This window comes from Phyllobates terribilis, unplaced genomic scaffold (genome assembly GCF_046119375.1).
Source record: "Phyllobates terribilis strain yellow unplaced genomic scaffold, ASM4611937v1 Scaffold_17__1_contigs__length_24005725, whole genome shotgun sequence".
Lineage (NCBI taxonomy): Eukaryota > Metazoa > Chordata > Amphibia > Anura > Dendrobatidae > Phyllobates > Phyllobates terribilis.
Genome location: NW_027362777.1, coordinates 20,727,894 through 20,752,878, shown reverse-complemented (window position 1 = coordinate 20,752,878; position 24,985 = coordinate 20,727,894). Strand labels below are relative to the sequence as shown.

The 24,985-nt window shown below is 43.1% G+C and overlaps 2 protein-coding genes across 2 annotated transcripts in view; both read left to right on the top strand.

Annotated features, from left to right (window-relative positions):
• LOC141176136 (uncharacterized) overlaps positions 1-24,985 on the top strand; it is a 534,162-nt gene that overhangs the window by 482,353 nt on the left and 26,824 nt on the right. The window lies entirely within an intron of this gene.
• Positions 4,574-10,568, top strand: LOC141176162 (uncharacterized). Its single transcript, XM_073660159.1, has 2 exons — positions 4,574-4,628; positions 6,696-10,568. Exons 1-2 carry the CDS (start codon positions 4,574-4,576, stop codon positions 7,718-7,720), a joined length of 1,080 nt encoding a protein of 359 aa, XP_073516260.1. The 3' UTR covers positions 7,721-10,568.

Here is a 24,985-nt window from a genome sequence, read left to right as displayed (position 1 = left end):
CCAAATGTTTTGCAGCTGTTATACAGCCAAAAAAACCTTGCGGGGATTGCCATGCACCAGCGATCCCTGCATGTTTTTTTTTTGGTGTCTAATAACCGTGAAGCATGCGGGGCGGGGACACGAGCATGTCACTCGAGCACCCGCGATACATGGTGCATATCTGAGCACCCGATGCAAACTCAAATAGCGAGCACTTGCACTCAAGACTAATGACAACTTATTAATATGATGACCTAATGTTATCAAATTCTGTGTCGTACCTCTGGGTTCAAAATGTTCACTATACCCCTTGATAAAATCCTTGAGGTGTGTAGTTTCCAAAATGGGGTCACTTGTGGGGGGTTTCCACTACTTAGGCACATCAGGGGCTCTCCAAACGCAACATGGCATCCGCTCTCGATTCCAGACAATTTTGCATTCAAAAAGTCACACAGTGCTCCTTCCCTTCTGAACTCTGCCGTGCGCCCAAACACTGTATTTTCCCCACATATGGGGTATTGGCTTACTCAGGAAAAATTGCACAACAGTTTTTGGGGTCCATTTTCCCCTCTTACCCTTGTGAAAATAAAAAAATTGGGGCTAAAACATAATTTTTGTGGTAAAAGTTAGATTTTTTTATTTTCACGGCTCCATGTTATAAACTTCTGTAAAACACTTTGGGGTTCAGGATGCTCACCACACATCTAGATAAGTTCCCTGAGGGGTCTAGTTTCCAAAATGGTGTCACTTGTGGGGGGTTTCCACTGTTTAGGCACATCAGGGGCTCTCCAAACACAACATGGTGTCTGCTAATTATTCAAGCAAATTTTACATTCAAAAAGTCAAATAGCGCTCCTTCCCTTCTGAACCCTGCCGCGCGCCCAAACAGTGGTTTTCCCGCACATATGGAGTATCGGCTTACTCAGGAGAAATTGCACAACAAATTGCATAGTGCAATTTCTCCTGTTACCCTTATGAAAATGCAAAATTGGGAGCTGAAAAACATTTTTGCTGAAAAAATGTGAACATTTTATTTTTACGGTTCAATGTTATAAACTTCTGTGAAGCACCTGGGTGTTCAAGTTGCTCACCACACATCTAGATAGGTTCCCTAAGGGGTATAGTTTCCAAAATGGGTTCACTTGTGGGGGGTTTCCACTGTTTAGGCACATCAGGAGCTCTCCAAACGTAACATGGCGTCCGCTAATTATTCAAGCAAATTTTACATTCAAAAAGTCAAATGGCGCTCCTTCCCTTCCGAGCCCTGCTGTGCGCTCAAACAGTGTTTTTTCCTCACTTATGGGGTATCTGCGTGCTCAGAGGAAATTTCACCACAAATTTTGGGGTCCATTTTTTTCTGTTACCCCTGCGAAAACAAAAAAATTTGGGTCTAAAGTAACATTTTTGTGAAAAAAGTTAAATGTTAATTTTTTTCTTCCACATTCCAAAAATTCCTGTGAAGAACCTGAAGGGTTTTTAAACTTCTTGAATGTGGTTTTGAGCACCTTGAGGGGTGCAGTTTTTAGAATGGTGTCACTCTTGGGTATTTTCTGTCATAAAAGCCCTTCAAAGTCACTTCAAATGTGATGTGGTCCCTAAAAAAAATGGTTTTGTAAATTTTGTTGTAAAAATGAGAAATCGCTGGTCAACTTTTAACCCTTATAGCTCCTTACTAGAAAAAAATTTTGGTTCCAAAATTGCGCTGATGTAAAGTAGACATGTGGGAAATTTTATTTATTAACTATTTTGTGTAACATATCTCTCTGATTTAAGGGCATAAAAATTAAAATTTTGAAAACTAGTTAGGTGAGTGGTGGCAGCTGGAGAAAGGGACTGAAGGAGATGTGAAGGAATAGGGTCACTGGTGCAGGTGGTAGAGCGAGAGGAAGCAAGGAGCCTTGTCACTTCTTCTTCCGTTACTGTTTTGAAGTCAGAAAATGAGCAAGATACAATGTGGGAGGGAGGAGCATGCATAACATGTGGGGATTGAGAAAAAAATTTCCTGTCGGATATGGTCAATTTTTTCTTTGAAATAATTGGCGAGATCATCAGTGCTGAGGTCGGTGGTTGGGGCCTGTGCTTATTGATTAAGGAGAGAGTGAAAAGTGTCAAACAGGTGTTTAGGATTATTGGACCATGAGATGATTAGGTTGTCAAAGTAGGTTTGTTTGGATAGGTGAAGGGCGGCTTTATAGGTTTTAAGCATAAATTTATAATGGAGGAAATCTTCGGCCAGACAAGATTTTGCCCACAGCCGTTCGGCACACCTGGAGCACCACTGGAAAAAATGTGCTTGCAGCGTGTTCCAGGGTTGTCGCCGTCTGTGCCGAGTTGTTCTCTGTGTAGGAGGTGCGCCTTCATCCAGGGCGCATTGCAATGTTTCGTTATAATGCTTCAGTGCAGAGTCAGGGCATGAGAGGGAGGAGATTGGGGCCAATGATCATTGCAACGTTTTCATAAATTTCTGGGTGTTAATGGCATGTATATTTCTATAAGTGTGGAAAGTAGGGGTGTCTTGAGCAGGGTGACAGTTCTTGACAGAGAATGAGAGAAGGTTGTGATCAGAGAGTGGAAGAGGAGAGTTAGTAATGTCATGTATTGAACAGAGCTGGGCGAAGATCAGGTCAAAGAGTATTTCCATCTTTATGTGTAGGAGAATTAGTAAGCTGTGAAAGGCCGAAGGAGGAAGTTAGCGATAAAAGATGAGCGGCAGATAGGGAGAGGGAATCGCTAATTGGGATGTTAAAGTCTCCCATGCTGGGGGTGGGGATGTCATAGGATAGAAAGTTTGGAAGTTAAGTGGCAAAGTGATCCACAAACTGACGGGAGGGGGCCGGAGGGCGATACACAACCGCCACTGGCAGGGAGAAGGGCCGGTAGAGTCTGACTGTGTGGACCTCAAAAGAAGGGATGAAAAGTGAGGGTACTGGGGGATAACCTGAAAAGTACATTTTGTTTAAAGGAGCAGACCAACACCAATTATTACCAGTTGCCTTTCCTGTATGTACTGATCAAGAAGGATTGTAATGGGACCATAGGGACACTCATCTACCATAAACCTTCAAGCACTAATAAACTATTGAAGTGGGATAACCACCACCCCCACCCCCATCCCCATAAAAAGAGGAAAACCCAAGGGCCAAATTTTACGGTTGAGAAGGTACTGCTAGAATGTCACAGATTTTAATATACAGGCAATAGACCTGAACACCAGATTAAGGGATGAAGGGTACTCATGGTACAGTTTAGATTCCGCATCATCGTTTGCAGAAAAATGGTCTTATCCATCAGCTTATCTTTTTCTCATTCAGATCTCTAAAATACCGGATCCTCTCAGTGAAAGTCGTCTATATAAGAACATTTTCCTGATTTATCCAGGAAAATGATGGACAAGATGGTGGAGAGGATATTACACCTCACCCTAGAGATCCTTTTCCGGCTTACTGGAGAGGTGAGAGATTCTGATGACGTCACATTACATCATTCTTATCTATGGGAATAACAGATGGACAGAACTGGAGAGCTGAGGACTCTGGAAATGTCTGTAGTGAGATTTATTAATGTGTCTCTCCATAACCAGAGATTAATCACGAGGCCTCCACCTCACCCCCTGATACATGAGGACATCAATGACCAGAAGATCCTAGAACTTGCCTACAAGATGATTGAGCTGCTGACTGGAGAGGTGACACTGCTGGGAATGCTGGGACATTATACAGTAATGATATGAAGGGATTGGCGGGATGACGGTATCATTGTATGTGTCAGGTTCCTATAAGGTGTCAGGATGTCGCTGTCTATTTCTCCATGGAGGAGTGGGAGTATTTAGAAGGACACAAAGATCTGTACAAGGACGTCATGATGGAGGTTCCCCAGCCCCTCACATCACCAGGCAATAGACAGGACTAAATGCACACGTCCTATAATAATCTGTATGTAAAGAATGAATTCAGTCCCTGTATGTGTTTCCTCCAGATCTATCCAGTAAGAGGACAACACCAGAGAGATGTCCCCGTCCTCTTCTTCCACAGGACTGTAAAGAAGAAGATCCCAATGTTCCTCAGGATCATCAGGTAGATGGAGAGAAGGTGTCATGAGATTTCCCCTATGATGTGTAGACGGCTGTAAAGGTCATGTCTTCAGTTCTGTTTTATCCACCATTATTATGTTTTATACTTGTGTAATGAGAACGGTGGAGATGACAGGATTAGAGCTGATCATAGATGGGACTTCTCCATCTGTCTGTGACTTTTACAATATTTGTTTCAGGGTGAAGATCTGACCCATATTAATACTACAGAGACATATGTGAGGGGTGATGAGCGGTGTAAAGAGGAGATTCCTACATATGACTACCCAGGTGAGTAGTAACCACTAAATGCAGAGAAGTCACAGATTCTTCTCAGTCCCCATCTGTGGCTGCTTTATCGGTTGTGTAGTCCGGCCATATCACAATCGTGTGATCACCATTTTGCCGCTAGACCACAACATTCTCCTCCGTCTGAAAATATTCAAATTTCTTTGTGTAATTGTGAAAGCCCTTTTCTATAGACCTTACAACCTGGAGGATCCACCAACCCCCTGGGATTAGGAGATGCTGACCGTTACCTGCTCAGATCTGCAAACTATAAAGACAAATGACCGCGTATGTAGAATGTGCTGACAAGTTAGAAAATCACTTGAAGAAAAATATTATGATGGGCCTGTAAGAGAAAGCGGAGGGTAATGATGCTGTTGGCTTCCTAGATCCCTGATATCTTATTGGATGAATCTACCTTCTCTCCCTTCTGTGCTGCTGAATGTGCCCATATGGTCCCTACAAGACCAGGTCCAGTCTTTCTGACCAAAGATCACTTTTATTATCGACATTAAATGTGCGGTGAGGGCCAAGTGTGAATTTCTGTACAATAACAGCAGAGTTTCCCTTTATCCTGACTTTTCAATTTCTTTTAAAACCAACTAACTTCAAACAGGATTGTGATAAACTATACAGAAAACATTACACCTGTGCCATGATATATCTCTAAGCTGTGCGTGGCTGATGGCTGTAATATACATTTATTCACGCCTGCAGGAGATGTGTTGGCTCCAGCCCTGGTTTCATGGATTCACTCAACGTCATAAATTCCATTATGTTTTCAATCCTAAGGAGTTCAGATTACTGCACAATCTCTCCTGAAATGGGGGCGCTAATACTTTCTCTACTCTTCTGGTCAGGACTCATAGTTGCTCCAATGGTCCACCATAAATGAGTGCAAGTCCAGTTTAGTGTTGGATTTCTCCCTTCATACATACGTTGTTGTTGGGGATGTTACATGTTTTTATATTCTTTCTTTTTTTTACAAGTTCATTCTGTATGTAGTTTCATTGCGGTGGGATCGGCCGGCCTCACTTATGTGAGTCTGTAACTCCCTGGTCGTCTTTCAAAAAGATCTCCATTATCTCTTCCAAATGCCCGAGATCTAAATTTAAGACACCTCATCTCTGCAGTATTATATAAAAGTTCACTTTAAATGTCTAATATTTCATCTTGACACTCATCTGACAGAAAATATTGTCCCTTACGATAGTTTAGATTGTAGTTACTCATTTTTCCCTGATGAAGACTGTTCAGTTTGATCATTTCAGTAGATGTTTTATTGTCTGTAGTCACAGTTTTTGACTTCAGTACTCCTCTGCTTTAACCCCTTCCTGCAGCCAGAATTATGTTTCTAATCAGACCCATTTTTCAAATCTGACGTGTGTCACTTTATATGGTGATAACTTTGGAATTCTTCACAAAGGATAATAGAAAACAAATGGACCTTACAAATTATTTTCCAACTTCTCTTGAATCTGACAATACCCTATATACGGTTCTACACTACTATCTGGGCACATGGCAGGTTAAGAAGGGAAGAAGCGCCATTAAGCTATTAGGAATGCAGATTTTGCTGGAATAGTTTGCAGACACAATGTATTGGGGGAGCTGGTCTTGGTCACCTGGAAGCTCAAAAGATGGTTACCACGAACAGGCTTGTCACTATCTACCTTTTTTACAGATTTCACAAATTACTTTGCTCATCGCCGTTTAACCCCTCTACATGGATCTGGACTTACACAGAGACCCCTAGGCTTGGGCCACGGTGTTACCTGCTATTCTGTGGAGTGAGATGGGAAGAAGAACAGTCAGGTAGCCGGGTCAGAACCAGGAGGGCAGAGAAAGTACAAAATCAGAAGACACAAGAGTGGTCAGTAAACGGGCCGAGGTCACAACAGGAAACAAATACACAAGCCGGGAGCTGAGCACAGATGACTGAACCAGAGGAGGACAAGGCTGGATCTGGCAGCTTCCGGCAATATGCTTCCAGCTTTAGTAGGGTGCGGTGCTCTCCAAATGGCTGAAGCAGGGAGCAGATTACTCCAGCTGGACAGCACGCACACCCATACTGACACCCTGGATGGTACTACTGGTCCCAGGTTCCCTAATCTTAGTGGCTGGACAGAGCCTGCGCCTTTTACTCCATATTTGGGAGGCAGAATGAACAAACAGTTGAACACCACGCTCCACTGGTTCATCCTATGAGATTTTCTATTAGATGGTCATTGTCCTGGTGAATAAGTGAATTGTTTAATATAACTTGCCTTTTTTACAGTCAGTTTAAGTAGAAATGTTCAAATATATAAAATTCAAGGATTTTTTATTAAAAAATAATAATTGGTTTTCTTCTTGGCAGATGTCTGTACCAGGAGATCAGAGGGACAGCTGACACCTTCAATTTTCAAATCAGATAATTTTGAGATCTCACAGGATACAATTGAAGTGAATGCCATTACTCCAGATATACCATCATCCCTTCACAGCAGACCTCAATCATCTGATCCTATGAAACAGGTCCTGTCTTCTCATTCATTACCGACTACTAAGGAAAATCAAAGTCACAAAATAAGCATTAAAAAACAAACTGCTCCTAATGCAAAGAAGCCATTTTCACATTCAGGATATGGAAATAGTTTTCCTCTCAAAAAGTCTTTTCTTAAAAATCAAAAAATTCACACAGCAGAGAAAAGATTTTCTTGCTCCAAGTGTGGGAGATGTTTTAATCAGAAATCAAGTCTTGTTAGGCACCAGATAAGTCACACAGGAGAGAAGCCATTTTCCTGTTCAGAATGTGGGAAATGTTTTACAGAGAAATCAACTCTTATCAAACATCAGAGAACTCACACAGGGGAGAAGCCTTTTCCATGTTCAGAATGTAGAAAATGTTTTAACCAAAAATCATATCTTAATATACATCAGAGAACTCACACAGTGGAGAAGCCATTTTCATGTGCAGAATCTGGGAAATGTTTTGCAAAGAAATCAAATCTTTTCCAACATCAGAGAACTCACACAGGGGAGAAGCCTTTTCCATGTTCAGAATGTGGAAAATGTTTTACAGAGAAATCAACTCTTATCAACCATCAGAGAACTCACACAGGAGAGAAGCCATTTTCATGTTCAGAATGTGGGAAATATTTTACTGTGAAATCAAATCTTATCAAACATCAGAAAACTCACACAGGGGAGAAGCCTTTTCCATGTTCAGAATGTGGAAAATGTTTTAACCAGAAATCTAGTTTTCTTAAGCACCAGAGAACCCACACGGGGGCAAAGGCTTTTTCATGTTCAGATTGTGGGAAATGTTTTGTACAGAAAGCGCATTTTGATAACCACCAGAGAACCCACACAGGGAAGAATGCCGCAGCTAGGCCCAACTAGTCTCTGTACAGACAAGAAAGACCCTAGCTGCACAACTAGAAACGCCACCACAGACCTAACTCCCTAATAAGTCGTTGAGGAGTTTCTCATACCTCCTTAGGAATCAGAGGGGAGGCTGCAACACACTGTCAACAAGGGGAAAGGAAAGTATGAAGTAAAATACGAAGACCCTGAATGAGAAACAAAAACTCATTAATATAGGGCAAAGAAGGCAAGCTAAGGAGAACCAAAAATAAAAGGAACAAGTATAATCTCCCAGAAACCTAACATTGTTTGAATGAAAAGGTACTGGGAGGGAAAGCAAACTAACCGGGAGGATAGTTTCACCTTTGTGGTGAAACTTACAAAATTCATCCTCACCAACTGTATATGTAAAACCCGTCCATTTATAATGACCACGGACAAGATAAAGATTCCCAACTCACATCAGGACCACAAGATCCCAGGTACTTTCAGCTGCATCACAATGAACTTAATTATATGTTCCAAATGTCCAACTGGGGGTCTGTATGTAGGGGAGACAGGGCAAAAACTAAAAACAAGGATGAATTCTTATCGCCACACAAAAAAAGAAAAGAAAGAATAGACCTACTTGTGTCCACACATATTTACGGCCACAACTGCTTATCCCTTTCCCATACTGATAGTTCTGCTTCACGTCACTTGTCTTATTTATTGCACTATTTCTGTGCCCTGTTGTGCATAAATATGTGACTCTTCAGATTTTTGTGTTATACTATATCTGATGAAGGACCTGAGTAGTCTCGAAAGCTTACTGACTAATGGCTAACTGAAAAGATGGTATCAACCACTGAGGACTTGCAAATTTTAATATTTTTCTCCATACAGCAATTTTAAGATCTCTCCACAGGTGTTCAATGGGATTTAGATACGGATTCATTGCTGGTCAGAACTGTCCAGAACTTTGTTTCCATCCATTTTCTGGGTGCTTCTTGAATTATGTTTGGGGTCATTGTCATGCTGAAAGACCCATGACCTAGGACGCAAACCCAGCTTTCTGACACTAGGCACTACATTGTGCCCCAAAATCCTTTGCTAATCTTCAGATTTCATGATGCCTTGCACACAGTTAAGGTACCTAGTGCCAGAGGCAGCAAAACAACCCAAAACATCTTTGAAGGGCCACCATATTTGACTGTATGTGTTGTAAATTTATTGATTATGTTGCGCACCTTGGACAGAGGAACATCCGGATCTCTAAAGATGGACTTATAACCTTGAAATTATTGATATTTTTCAACAATTTTGGTTTTCAAGTCCTCAGACTCATGCGAAGATTGAATCAACTTCTCCCTTTTTTATCTGGTTTTAGTTGTGATTTTCATATTGCCCACACCTACTATTTGCGACAATTGTGTTTGAACAAGCTTCACATGATTGAAACAAAGTTGTTTACCCACAATTTTGGCAAGGTGTCAACAATTTTGTCCGACCTATTTTATGTGGTTTTGTGTGAAATTATGTTCAAGTTGCCTTTTTTTTCTGTGTTTTCTTGTGTTGTTCCAATACACATAAAGGAAATAAGCGTGTATAACAAAACATGTAATTGCAATAATTTTCTGGGAGAATTACTTCATTTTCTGGAACAATTTCAAGGGATCCAACACTTTTCACCATGACTTGTTTTTGTTGCCTTTTTAATTTGTTGCAGCATATCATCCTTTTCATGTTCAGCTACAGTGGTGGCCAAAAGTATTGGCACCCCTGCAATTCTGTCAGATAATACTCAGTTTCTTCCTGAAAATGATTGCAATCACATTCTTTGGTCTTATTATCTTCATTTAATTTGCTTGCAAGGAAAAAACACAAAAGAGAATGAAGCAAAAATGAAATCATTGATCATTTCACACAAAACTCCAAAAATGGGCCAGACAAAAGTATTGGCACCCTCAGCCTAATACTTGGTTGCACAACCTTTAGCTAAAATAACTGCGAACAACCGCTTCCGGTAACCATCAATGAGTTTCTTACAATGCTCTGCTGGAATTGTAGACCATTCTTCTTTGGCAAACTGCTCCAGGTCCCTGATATTTGAAGGGTGCCTTCTCCAAACTGCCATTTTGAGATCTCTCCACAGGTGTTCTATGGGATTCAGGTCTGGACTCATTGCTGGCCACCTTAGAAGTCTCCAGTGCTTTCTCTCAAACCATTTTATAGTGCTTTTGGAAGTGTGTTTTGGGTCATTGTCCTGCTAGAAGACCCATGACCTCTGAGGGAGACCCAGCTTTCTCACACTGGCCCCTACATTATGCTGCAAAATTTGTTGGTAGTCTTCAGACTTCATAATGCCATGCACATGGTCAAGCAGTCCAGTGCCAGAGGCAGCAAAGCAACCCCAAAACATCAGGGAACCACCGCCATGTTTGACTGTAGGGACCGTGTTCTTTTCTTTGAATGCCTCTTTTTTTTTCCTTTACACTCTATGTTGATCCTTTTTCCCAAAAAGCTCGACTTTTGTCTCATCTGACCATAGAACATTCTTCCAAAACGTTTTAGGCTTTCTCAGGTAAGTTTTGGCAAACTCCAGCCTGGCTTTCTTATGTCTCGGGGTAAGAAGTGGGGTCTTCCTGGGTATCCTACCATACAGTCTCCCTTTTCATTCAGACGCCGACGGATAGTACGGGTTGACACTGTTGTACCCTCGGACTGCAGGGCAGCTTGAACTTGTTTGGATGTTAGTCGAGGTTCTTTATCCACCATCCGCACAATCTTGCGTTGATATCTCTCGTCAATTTTTCTTTTCCATCCACATCTAGGGAGGTTAAATACTTGAAGAAAGAAATACGACCATATCAACCCAAAATAATAATAAAATTTAACTTTTATTCATAAATAGTATAAAAAGTTACTTCATAATCAATATAGGGCACAGTACAAGAATACATAAAAACACATATCATGTATGATGACCATCTCATTGAAGGGACGATCCAGTCCACATGTAATAGGCTCCGAGGCACCACAGCAAAAAAGCATATATATAGTCCTTCATATAACAGACCAATAAAGAGGATTATCAAATGACCACAGTTCATAACCTATACTGTCAGGGTGCCATATACCTAGGCTAAGATATACCTTCATCATATCAAACGCCACATAAGGGACACTAGTAATAGCCACTATAGCACCATTATAATCGAGGTATAACAGCTAGAATGGTTCAGTTAATAGAGTTATGTTGACAGGGTGTATACCAAGCGAGTATAAAGATAGGTGAGTAAAAAACAAGTGCTGCGTTATGTAGGGGAGAATTACCTGGGCCACAAGCTGTGATGTCAGGGCACCCTCACGTGGACCGCTCGTCCACCCCAACGCACGTTTCGGCGTTTGCCTTCTTCAGGGGGTGTCAACTTCCTCTAGGGGCGTGTATATTTAAATGTTGTGTTGGCCAATCGAGTGAAGGGGGTGGACCCGCAGTAATGCGCGCAGCGTCCCCGCTACCAAGCAACCGGTGGCGCGGGCGTCATGCAAGGGATCACGTGATGGTCACATGGACCCAAGCGATACAGGTCCTTGCATAGAGACGCCAGGCGGCACGGGGTACTCAGAAAGCGGCGACGCTCGCGCGTAAGGTCCTTAAACCTCCCATAGTCAGGAACCATAGCAAGAGGTATAAGCTCAATTAAATGACATATATACTTCCACTACCACCACATAGATATATAGGTAGATCGTATAATAGAGACAGTATCCCAACCAAATGAATTAACAATATGGCAATCTGCATACAATATATCATCACATCAAGTAGTATATATAACAATATGACAAAATGCCTATACAGATCATGTTCAATCCCATATATATATAGAGAGAGGAATGTGGAAAAATCATATTGTCCTAGCATTAATATATAGTAGGTGGAATATCAAAAGATAACATCCTATATATCACCATGATTAAATAAAGGGGGACAATATCTAATGTAGGGGTAGCGAACTTCCCAGATATAACTTCCATTTAAACCAATTAACATATAAGGATCTTCAAACGCGAAAGCAAGATCCACAATATATATACACTGCAGTAGTCGTTCCCGGATGAAATAGATTATTCAGTATATTCTTATTCACATATTCATCCATATGATATCAGCCATAATGAAGAGACAACACGCCAGAGGAAGTAAACTGCAAACGGATGATGAAGAATACTAAAAATAATAATAAAAAAATGTTAAAATCATAAAAACCACAACAAAATATGTGACAGGGGAGAGATTAAAGAAAGGGAGCGAAGCTGAGATTCTCATTCAGTCCATTGGGATGTACAGTATTTAATCGCCAAATCCATCTAGATTCGAGCTGAGCCAAGCGTTGGCTCAGTTTACCTCCACGAATACCAACTCTTAACGCATCTATCCCACGAACCCTCAGGAGGGAGCTATCGCAGTCATGATGGAGTTTAAAATGTTTAGGTATAGTCCTGAGTGTGGAGGGATCCGCGCAGTCGATCGCCGCCAATATCCCCAATACATGTTCTCTTATTCTCACTTTGAGTTGGCGCGTTGTTAGGCCAACATAAATAAGCCCACAGGGGCAAGTAGCATAATAAATAACAAAGCGTGAGATACATGTAATGCGGCTCCTTATTTCATAGGTTTTCGTGCCAGCTGCATTGGAGAAAATATTGGTTCTATCCATATTGGGGCAAGCGACGCATCGACCGCACGGAAAACTACCACATTCAGGACCCGATGCACCAAAAATTGTAGACATGCCAGACACAGTTTGGTAGTGACTATGTACAAGATAGTCACGGAGATTCTTGGAGCGGCGTACAGTAATGGGTGGGCGATCAGGAAGGATTTTTGACAATACCGGATCTATCAGGAGGATGGGCCAAGCTTGAGTCAAGCATTTCCTCATCCGTCCGAATTGTCCATGGTAGTTTGTTATAAATCTAGGTTTGTCATTGATCTTAGGATTTCTTTGCAAATAAAGCAAATCGTACCTATTCGAATATTTAGCGCGATGGTACGCTCTTTTAACCACCCGTTTACTGTAGCCCCTCTCATAGAATCTCTTCTTCATGTCCTTGGACTGTCTAACAAAATCTTCATCACTGGAACAAAGTCTGCGGAGACCCAGAAATTGCCCAGTGGGTACAGATCGAACCATCCACGGGGGATGGGAGGACGATGCGTGGAGCAACATATTCTTGGAGGTATCCTTTCTATAGATGTTTGTTTGTATCAAATTATTATGATCCCTTGTAAGGGTAACATCAAGAAAGTTCACTGTGTCAATATCCCAATTGAAAGTAATATAGATATTCATCTCATTAGTGTTGAGGAGTTGCACAAATGTTTGCAAGTCCTCAACCGAACCCTGCCAGATCAGCAGGATATCGTCAATGTAGCGCGTCCAAAAAGGGACGCGATCCATTGACGCCCGCCGATCCGGCAGGGAGAGGCCCCTCTCCCACAGCCCCAGGAACAAATTAGCATAGGCCGGCGCAAAAGATGCACCCATTGCAGTACCCTGGAGCTGTAGGTAGAAGGACCCCTTAAAAGTGAAAAAGTTGTGGGTAAGGGAAAATTCCAAGAGGCACATCACCAAGTCGACAATATCTCTCGGTAGATTAGAGGTATTGAGGAAAAAAGCGCAAGCTCTTAGACCATCCACATGCTTGATATTAGTATAAAGTGATTCCACATCACCCGTCACAAGAATCATTTCTGGGTCCAAATACAATCCATCAACTTTCTTAAGTAGATCACATGTATCTAAAAGAAATTCTTTATTGGTCTGTTATATGAAGGACTATATATATGCTTTTTTGCTGTGGTGCCTCGGACCCTATTACATGTGGACTGGATTGTCCCTTCAGTGAGATGGTCATCATACATGATATGTGTTTTTCTGTATTCTTGTACTGTGCCCTATATTGATTATGAAGTAACTTTTTATACTATTTATGAATAAAAGTTAAATTTTATTATTATTTTGGGTTGATATGGTCGTATTTCTTTCTTCAAGTATTTATCTATGTCGAACGACTTAACCTATATTCCTACCATTAGGTGCTAGCCATTGAGCAGTATATATATTATCTTTAATATGCACCAATTGAGAAACTTATATTGGATCTAGGGAGGTTAGCCACAGTGCCATGGGCTTTAAACTTCTTGATGACACTGCGCTTGGAAGACACAGGAACATTCAGGTCTTTGGAGATGGACTTGTAGCGTTGAGATTGCTCATGCTTCCTCACAATTTGGTTTCTCAAGTCCTCAGACAGTTCTTTGGTCTTCTTTCTTTTCTCCATGCTCAATGTGGTACACACAAGGACACAGGACAGACGTTGAGTCAACTTTAATCCATGTTAACTGGCTGCAAGTGTGATTTAGTTATTGCCAACACCTGTTAGGTGCCACAGGTAAGTTACAGGTGCTGTTAATTACACGAATTAGAGAAGCATCACATGATTTTTCAAACAGTACCAATACTTTTGTCCACCCCCTTTTTTAGGTTTGGTGTGGAATTATATCCAATTTGGCTTTAGGACAATTCTTTTTGTGTTTTTTCATTGAAGACAAATTAAATGAAGATAATAATACCAAAGAATTTGTGATTTCAATCATTTTCAGGAAGAAACTGAGTATTATCTGACAGAATTGCAGGGGTGCCAATACTTTTGGCCACCACTGTATATTAGGAAGCTTGTAGCAAAGTCCAATTAGCAGCTTTCCATTATTGCCATTTCCATGTACATCTACCCATACTGGTTTTAAAATGCAGAGGGCCAAAATGAAAAACTTGGACAAAGTTGTGGACCAACCAGTATACAGAATAATGGGCCCCACATAGTCCTCCATACAGAATAATGGGCCCCACATAGTCCTGCATACAGTATGATTGGCCTCACATAACTTTCCATACAGTATAATGGGCCCCACATAACTTTCCATACAGTATAATGGGCCCCACATAACTTTCCATACAGTACAATGAGCCCCACATAGCTTTCCATACAGTATAATGGGCCTCACATAGTCCTCCATGCAAAATAATGGCCCCACATAGGTGTGGTGGTTCTGGTGTCGTGGGTCAAATATAATCACCAAGAGTTGGGCATGTGTGCAGTACATTGTCGAAGCTCCCCCCCATATCGTCATTGAGCTTGAGGTCTTAAGTTGGTTTTAACGAAAATACCCCTCTACCTATTTTTCTTTCCTATCCGTTTCAATGTAGTCTAACCCTCTGTTTGTCACCCAGTCATGGCTTTCACCCAGCCAGCTTTCTGTAATGCCCACCACGTCGTAATCTGTGGCTGACCTAAGAGACTCTGATTCATTCATTTTGTTTTCAAGACTTCTTGCATTTGCCTGCAGACATTTAATACTATTAACACATTTATTACTGCTACTCGCCTCCTTACTTTCCTTGAATGTCTCACTCTCTGTCTACTCTACCCCCTTATTTGCACAGCTACCTTCCCTCCCCCCAGATCCTAGGTTGAAAGCTCCTCCATCCATCTGACCATTTTTTCCCCCAGCACATCTGCATTCTCCCCATTGAGGTGCAGCCTGTCCCTATCGTAAAGCCTGTAGCTAACAGAGAAGTCAGCTCAGTTCTCCATGAACCTAAGCTCTTTCTTCCTGACAATTATCTCCTTAAGTTCCCGCTGACTTTTTAGTGACGTAGCGGAATCAGCAGTATTTCTGAAGACACCACCTGTACTTCAGCTTCTCTCCTAATTCCCTGTAATCATTTTTAAAGACCTTTCACCTCCCTCTAACTTTGTCATTGGTACCAATGTGTACAATGACTGCTAGGTTTTCCCCAGCCCCACCCAATAATCTGTCTATCTGATCGCCTGAAGATCCCCCTGTTAGGGGCACACAAAATGTGTGTGTTCTCGTCTTAAGTTGTCTGCCGCCAAACTGTATATAGGATCTATACGGTTGGAGAAATCACAAATGAAAACTGAGTAGTGTCTCAAATAGGCTTTTTATAGGAAATATCAAGGACCTTTCCACACATTACCTCATTGCCTTATCTCATAATTATGGCTGACATCTGTCGCTAATGGGTCATTATTTTAATATGTAAACAATTAAGTCAAGCTGACTCTCAATTAAATCAGTTAAGTCTGTCTTGCAAGTAAGGTTCAAAGGTCAATCAGTATAGTCACTTATCTTTTATTATTCTGTAATTTCCCTAAAAGAAATAAAGATCATTAGCAAGCTCTTATTATCAGATTAATATGTTAGTCAATAATCATTAGGGATTTTCCATAATTCCATGTTCCACGTAGTATGTGGATGTTTGATCATTATGAGGTTATTGGTGCAATGTGGTACGGGCAGGAGGAGGGCATTTTGGATTGTCTGCAATTCTTAATACATAAAAGTATGGAGTTCCATTTTCATATAACTTCCATAATCATACATATATTTATCTATAACACCCCAAATTAACTTAGGAATTATCTTAAGGACCATAATCTTTCCACTTGACGAGATAATGCAGACGATACCTGACCCACCTGGAACCAAGAATTCGCCTTACTTCATACTCCCAATACCCTTCCAAATCCACCTCAATTATGTCTTGAGGTCCCCTCAAATTTTTTTAACCGCTTCCTGACCGCCCACTGTACATAAACGTCGGCGATGCCTGGGCTCTGTGCAGCGCCGACGTTTATGAACGGTCGGCGGTCCCGCAGCCCTCAGGACCCCCAGGGTCCTGCAAGTGCTGCGGTTGCGGTTCAGAGCGACAGCTCTGACAGGGGACATCTTTGGGACCTGATTGGATCAGGTCCCAATGGTGTTAATTAACCCTTTGCTATCTTCTACAGTACAGACCAAAAGTTTGGACACACCTTCTCATTTAAAGATTTTTCTGTATTTTCATGACTTTGAAAATTGTACATTCACACTGAAGGCATCAAAACTATGAATTAACACATGTGGAATTATATACTTAACAAAAAAGTGTGAAACAACTGAAAATATGTCTTATATTCTAGGTTCTTCAAAGTAGCCACCTTTTGCTTTGATGACTGCTTTGCACACTCTTGGCATTCTCTTGATGAGCTTCAAGAGGTAGTCACCGGAAATGGTTTTCACTTCACAGGTGTGCACTGTCAGGTTTCATAAGTGGGATTTCTTGCCTTATAAATGAGGTTGGGACCATCAGTTGTGTTGTGCAGAAGTCTGGTGGATACACAGCTGATAGTCCTACTGAATAGACTTAGCTGCTTTTTTCTTCCCATAATACAAATTCTAAGTAAATAAAAACGAGTGGCCATCATTACTTTAAGAAATGAAGGTCAGTCAGTGCGAAAAATTGGGCAAACTTTGAAAGTATCCCCAAGTGCAGTTGCAAAAATCATCAAGCACTACAAAGAAACTGGCTCACATGAGGACCGCCCCAGGAAAGGAAGACCAAGAGTCACCTCTGCTTCTGAGGATAAGTTTATCCAAGTCACTAGCCTCAGAAATAGCAGGTTAACAGCAGCTCAGATTGGAGACCAGGTCAATGCCACACAGAGTTCTAGCAGCAGACACATCTCTACAACAACTGTTAAGAGGAGACTTTGTGCAGCAGGCCTTCATGGTAAAATAGCTGCTAGGAAACCACTGCTAAGGACAGGCAACAAGCAGAAGAGACTTGTTTGGGCTAAAGAACACAAGGAATGGACATTAGACCAGTGAAAATCTGTGCTTTGGTCTGATGAGTCCAAATTTGAGATCTTTGGTTCCAACCACCGTGTCTTTGTGCGACGCAGAAAAGGTGAACGGATGGACTCTACATGCCTGGTTCCCACTGTGAAGCATGGAGGAGGAGGTGTGGTGGTGTTGGGGGTGCTTTGCTGGTGACACTGTTGGGCATTTATGCAAAATTGAAGGTATACTGAACCAGCATGGCTACCACAGCATCTTGCAGCGGCATGCTATTCCATCCGGTTTGCGTTTAGTTGGACCATCATTTATTTTTCAACAGGACAATGACCCAAACACACCTCCAGGATGTGTAAGGGCTATTTGACCAAGAGGGAGAGTGATGGGGGGCTACGCCAGATGACCTGGCCTCCACAGTCACCAGACCTGAACCCAATTGAGATGGTTTGGGGTGAGCTGGACCGCAGAGTGAAGGCAAAAGGGCCAACAAGTGCTAAGCATCTCTGGGAACTCCTTCAAGATTGTTGGAAGACCATTTCCGGTGACTACCTCTTGAAGCTCATCAAGAGAATGCCAAGTCTGTGCAAAGCAGTCATCAAAGCAAAAGGTGGCTACTTTGAAGAACCTAGAATATAAGACATATTTTCAGTTGTTTCACACTTTTTTGTTAAGTATATAATTCCACATGTGTTAATTCATAGTTTTGATGCCTTCAGTGTGAATTTACAATTTTCATAGTCATAAAAATACAGAAAAATCTTTAAATGAGAAGGTGTGTCCAAACTTTTGGTCTGTACTGTATATGCCGTGATTTTTAGTGATCGCGGCATATAGAAGATAGTGAGCGGAGAGGGAGTCGTCAACTTACCTCTCCGACGGCCCCCTGATGTCTTCCAGGACCTGCCGTTGTTATGGCAGCCGGAGGTCACATGACCACCTCCGGATCTGCCATATATGGTGTCCTGCTAGGCTCAGCCTGCAGCTGAACTCTAGCAGGAGACACTGACTGTGAAACAGTCAGCAAAGATCTCATGCAATGCAATACATGTCTATTGCATTGCATGAGATCAGTGATTAGAAAAATAAAAATTAATGTCCCATACAGGGACTAAGTAAAAATGTAAAAAAAAAAGAGTCAAAAAATGTTTTCAAACTGTTAAAAATAAATCACAAAATAAATAAAAATAAATAAATAAAATATTAAACCAATAAATCCGTATATTTATGTAAAAACAAAAAAAGTACACATATTTGGTATCGCCGCGTGCGAAACAACCCAATCTATAAAATTGTCACACTAATTAACTCCTTCTGTGCACACCGTAATAACAGCCAAACAAAAAGTGGAAAAAAATGCGATCAAAAAGCAAAATGGAAATAAAAATGGTACCGCTGAAAACGTCATCTTGTTCCCCAAAAAAAGGCCGCCATACAGCTCCATCAGCTGAAAAATAAAAAAGTTATAGCTCTCAGAATAAAGCGATGCAAAAAAATTTTTTTTCTATAAAATAGTTTTATTGTGTAAAAGCGCCAAAACATAAAAAAATATACAGTAAGTGTAGTATCACTGTAAACGTACTGACCCGAAGAATAATGCTGCCTTATCACTTTTACCACATGCAGAACGGCATAAAAAAAAACTCAAAAAAGAAATCCTGAATTGTTGGTTTTTGTTAATTTTACCTCCCAAAAAAACGGAATAGAAAGCGATCAAAAAAGATCACGTACCCAAAAATGGTACCAATAAAAATGTCAGCTCGTCCCGCAAAAAACAAGCCATCACATGACTCTGTCGGCCGAAATATGGAAAAATTATAGCTCTCAAAATATGGCGATGCAAAAACTAGATTTTGCAAAAAAAAAGCGTCTTTTAGTTTGGGAGGGTATGTGCTCACGTAGCGTTTTACAAGCGTATATGCTGCGGAATTTCCGCAGCATAAACGCTTCAAAAACGCATGGTAATCTGCCCCCCATGGTCCTCAATGACAAGCCGCACTGTCAATGCCCATGCTGCGAATTTTTCCGCAGCGTTTATGCTGCGCTCAAAAATCCGCAGCATGTCTATTAATTTTGCGGACACGCAGCGTAATCGCCGCCATTGACTTGCATTGGACTGCGTGACATCCGCATCACTACATGTGCACAAGCAGATATCACACGGTTCAATGTGCGGATGGTACCCAAGTCTGGAGGAGAGGAGATTCTCATCCAGACCTGAGTACCATAGAAACTGTGAAAAAAAGAATTGAAAATAAAAAATAAAGTTTATACTCACCTTCCGATGTCCTCCCGGTGTTATCTCTGCCGCGTCCGCTCTCTTGCATTGCTCCCGCTGTTGTGAAGGACCTGCCATGACGTCACTGAGTCATGTGACCCATCACATGGCTCAATGACGTCACCGCAGGTCCTTCACACCATCGTGAGCCGCCCAACACACCTTACGCGGCGGAGAGAACACCGGGAGGACACTGGAAGGTGAGTATAAACTTTATTTTTTTATTTTTTACCATTTTATTCTTTTTTTTTAACTAACTTGGTCACACTACTATAAATCCATGCCGGTTGCATGGATTTATATAATGTGAACAAGTTGTCAAGCACTTTTCCAAGTGATGCTAAAATCGCTTGGAAAAGCGCTTGATAACCCGCATGCAGAAATGCATGCAAAGACGCTTTACAAACGCTTCTACCTGGCGGGAAAAATGTATGTAAAATCCGCATGCGTTTTTCCTGCCAGGGAGAAGCGTGAAAAATATGCTTCATTTCCGCAACGTGGGCACATAGCCTGACAGCTGTCAGTCATAAAAACCCAATATAAATCTGGTATCTCAGTAATCGCACCGACCCGAAGAATAAAGTTACACTGTGTTCCAAATTATTATGCAAATAATATTTTCTCAGATTTTCCCAAATTACCTATATGAATTGCAGTCATTGTAATTTTCCAGTCAAATAACTATTAGAGTACAATTGAAAGGTTTTTATACAAACTGCCTATGATAACAGTATATTTTTAAAAAAATAAAAAACTCAAACTGCGCTCAAAATGCATGTTCCAAATTATTATGCACAGCAGAGTGTTCAACCTTTTCATTTTAATAAAGAACAAAAAAATGGTCATTTTTGAAATTATAAGCATTAGCAGGTTATTACAAACTGAAATCAAACAGTTTTCAACTCAAAACTTTATTCTAGGTGATGTTACATTTGCACATAGGACCCCTTGTTCGAAAGGAGCTTCTGAACTCTCTCGTCCATTGAATTTGTCAGGTTTTGGATGGTTTCTGCTTCAATTGTTTTGCATGAGGACAGAATACCCTCCCAGAGCTGTTGCTTAGATGTGAACTGCCTCCAGCCATCATAGACACTCCTTTTGATGATGCTCCAGAGGTTCTCAATGGGGTTGAGGTCAGGGGAGCATGGGGGCCACACCATAAGTTTGTCCCCTTTTATGCCCACAGCAGCCAGAGATGCAGGATGTGTTATGTGCAGCATGAGACGGAGCATTAATATTATTAATAGCCTAGGAAGGGTTCATGAATATTGGCCCCCTCCGAGGCTAGAAACAACAGCCCTCAGCCGCCCCAGAAGTGGCGCATCCATAGGATGCACCAATTCTGTCACTTAGCCTCCGCTCTGCCCACTGCCCTGTAGCGGTGGCAGTGGGGTTATAGGGCTGGGGTTGATGTCAGCTTATAAGGCCAGCTGACATCAAACCCAGCTTAGTAATGGAGAGGCGTCTATAAGACGTCCCCATTACTAACACCATAGTGAAAGTGATATGTGAAATAACTACACTGCTCAAAAAAATAAATCTTACCAGCTTCCGCCATCATCTTCACAAGGTCTTTTGCTTTGGTCCTTGGGTTGATATGTACATGTCGGACTAAAGCACGTTCATCTCTGGGACCCAGAATCCATCTCCTTTCTGAGCGGTATGATGGCTGGACATTCCCATCCTGTTTGTACTTGCGTATAATTGTTTGTATAGATGAACGAGGCACCTTCAGGTATCTTGAAATTGTACCCAAGGATGAGCCAGACAAGTGCAAGTCCACAATTCTCTTTCTGGTATCTTGGATGATTTCTTTAGACTTTCCCATGATGCTCCACAAAGAAGCAGTGTGTTTCAGGTGTGCATTAAAATACATCCACAGGTGTGTCTGAGAAGCTTCGAAACACATGACATTGTTACGGATCCAGGTGGTGGAACCTCTGTGCTGGGATGCAAGGAGGGACTAGAGGGGCGTAACTAAGTGCCTACTCTGACCGACCCTGGTCACATGGCGGCTTAGTTGACTCCGTGAACCAAGGAGGGATCGCACAGGTGGACTAGGTACCACACTGGGACCGACCTTGTGTGAGAACAGGCATCTCCCATGGGTCAGATGGCTGAAGCTGACAGGTACAGTGGGAGAGCACGGCAGGTAGCCTGACGGGTGATCCAGGTTGGCAAGCGGGCACGGCAGGTAGCCAGATGGGTGATCCAGGTTGGCAAGCGGGCACGGCAGGTAGCCAGATGGGTGATCCAGGTTGGCAAGCGGGCACGGCAGGTAGCCAGATGGGTGATCCAGGTTGGCAAGCAGGCGGGCACGGCAGGTGGCCTGACAGGTGATCTGGGTAGACAGGCTGGCGGGACACGGATGGCAGACAGGCTAGCAGGAACAGCTGACAGGCTGGCGGGACACGGCTGACAGGCTGGCGGGCACGGCTGACAGGCTGGCATGCACGGCTGGCATGCACGGCTGGCGGGCACGGGTGATAGACAGACTGGCGGGCACGGCTAACAGACTGGCTGGCGGGCACTGGAACCTGAGGGCTGAGGAGAGTGTTAGTACACAAACGACAAACTTGCACAGGCATCCCTTCCAATCCACAAGAAAGAAAGTCTTTCCTCTTACCCTCTTGATTGCCAAAATGTTCTCTACCTCAAAGACGTCCTCAGTGGAGACTGGAGCTGGAGCGGTACCTGGATCGTCAGAGAATGAATTAAGGACAACAGGGTTGAGGAGAGACATGTGAAAGGAGTTGGGAATCCGTAAGGAGGCCGGGAGTTTCAGCTTGTAAGCCACTCGATTTATTTGGTTCTGAATCTCGACCGGACCGATGAACCGCGGACTCAACTTATATGATGGTATCTTGAGACGGACATATTTGGAGAAAAGCCAGACCTTGTCTCCCAGACGGAATTTTGGCGGATCCAGACGTCTCTTATCAGCATGCTTCTTCATCCGCTCGGAGGACTGAAAAAGCGCAGATCTAGTGTCCTCCCAAATCACAGAAAATTCACTGATGAGAGACTCCGTGGCAGGATTGTCCACTGCAGCGGAGACGGGAAACGGAATCCGGGGGTGTTGACCGTAGACCACAAAAAATGGAGACTTAGCAGAGGACCCACTCACATGGTTGTTATAGGAAAACTCGGCCCAGGGCAGGAGCTCAACCCAATCGCTATGGTGAGCATTGACAAAGTGCCGAAGAAAGCTGGTAAGGATCTGATTGATACTTTCCACTTGACCATTGGACTGAGGATGATAGGCTGAAGAGAAATCCAAAGAGACATCCAGCAGCTTGCACGTGGCTCTCCAAAAGCGAGAAGTGAACTGAACTCCTCGGTCCGAGACAATGTGGAGGGGTAAGCCATGGAGACGGAAGATTTGACGGATGAAGTCCTTAGCCAGCACAGGTGCAAACGGAAGACCAGGCAGAGCGATGAAGTGAGCCATCTTGGAGAAGCGGTCGGCGACCACCCAAATGACTGTACAACCGGCCGATACAGGGAGATCTGTGATGAAATCGATTGCAATATGTTACCACAGAGCGGAAGGCATGGGAAGAGGAAGGAGGTGACCGGCTGTAAGGTGCCTAGGTATCTTGTTACGGGCACAAGAGGAACAAGTCGAGACAAAATCTGCAATGTCCTTGCGCAGGGTGGGCCACCAATAGTGTCGGGCAATGAGCAGAAGTGTCTTCCTCTGGCCGGCATGGCCAGCCAGTTTGGATGAATGGCCCCAGAGTAAGACCCTCTTCCGATCTTGAGCCGCTACAAAGGTCTTACCAGGAGGTAGATGAGACAGGTCAAATGGAGCAACAGTCATTATTCTGGAGGGATCAATGATGTGTAGAGGCTCCTCCTCCAGTTCGGAAGACAGAAAAGAGCGGGATAGAGCGTCGGCTTTAATGTTCTTGTCTGCTGGGCGGTAATGGAGATTGAAGCAGAATCGAGCAAAGAATAAAAACCATCTGGCCTGACGCGGGATAAGTCTCTGGGCGGTCTGCAAATACGTGAGGTTTTTATGGTCAGTGTAGATGACCACTGGGTGCAGAGCCCCCTCAAGCAAGGAGCGCCACTCCTCCAGCGCTAATTTAATGGCCAGCAGTTCTCGATCTCCTATGGAGTAATTATGCTCGGCCGGAGAGAAGAGTTTGGAGAAGAAGCCGCAGGTCACCATTCGCCCGGACGAGGATTTCTGGGTGAGCACTGCTCCGGCTCCGGAGGAAGAGGCATCAACCTCCAGGAAGAACTGTTTATTGCCATCAGGATGGTGTTGCAGAGGAGCTGAGGAAAAGTCTTGTTTAAGAGAGATAAAGGCATTCTCTGCCTCAGGAGACCACTCCCTGGGATTTGCTCCCTTACGGGTAAGAGCAGAGATGGGAGCTGTCCGGGAGGAGAAATGAGGAATGGAGAGGCGGTAATAGTGAATCCCAGACACCGCTGAATAGCCTTTAACCCCTCCGGTCGGGGCCACTTTAATACGGCAGACATGTTCTCGGGATCCATCCGCAGTCCGGTCTCCGAGTTGATATACCCCAGAAATGGCAGGAAGGTCTGCTCAAAGAGGCACTTCTCGTACTTAGCATACAGGTGATTCTTCCGGAGCCTCAGCAGTACCTGACGAACATCCCTCCGGTGAGAGGGCAGATCAGGGGAGAACACCAAGATATCGTCCAGGTACAGCACCACGCAGGAATACAGGAGGTCTCGAAAGATATAGTTTAGTAACTCCTGGAAGATGGCTGGAGCATTACAGAGACCGAAGGGCATCATGCGGTACTCGTAGTGACCATCCCGGGTGTTGAATGCAGTCTTCCACTCGTCTCCCTGGCAGATCCGGACCAGATTGTACGCCCCACGCAGGTCGAGTTTAGTGAAGACCTTTGCGCCCTTTAGGCGGTCAAACAGCTCCAAGATGAGAGACAGGGGGTACTTATTCTTGATGGTAATCTGGTTGAGTCCCCTATAGTCGATACAAGGACGAAGAGAGCCGTTCTTCTTCTTGGCGAAGAAGAATCCTGCTCCAGCCGGAGAGGTGGATTTCTGGATAAATCCCCTAGCAAGATTTTCTTCAATATATTCAGACATGGCACGGGTCTCGGCCAGCGACAAGGGGTAGATTCGCCCGTGAGGAGGTGAAGCACCAGGTATTAGGTCGATGGGGCAATCATACGGCCTATGAGGTTGTAGTGTCTCTGCCTCCTTTTTATCAAAAACGTCCGCATAGGACCAGTAGGGTGCTGACAGGCCTGGTACGTTAGCCGGAGTAGACAGGAGTCGAGCAGGACGAACTGGAACCAGACAGGTCTTATGGCATTCCTGACCCCAACGGAGC

Excerpts from the sequence above, each read along its gene's own strand:
- LOC141176162 (XM_073660159.1), top strand. The coding sequence starts at position 4,574 with ATGCTGACCGTTACCTGCTCAGATCTGCAAACTATAAAGACAAATGAC. Across the intron at positions 4,629-6,695 it reads AAAGACAAATGACCGCGTAT|ATGTCTGTACCAGGAGATCA; the intron begins GTAGAATGTGCT and ends TCTTCTTGGCAG.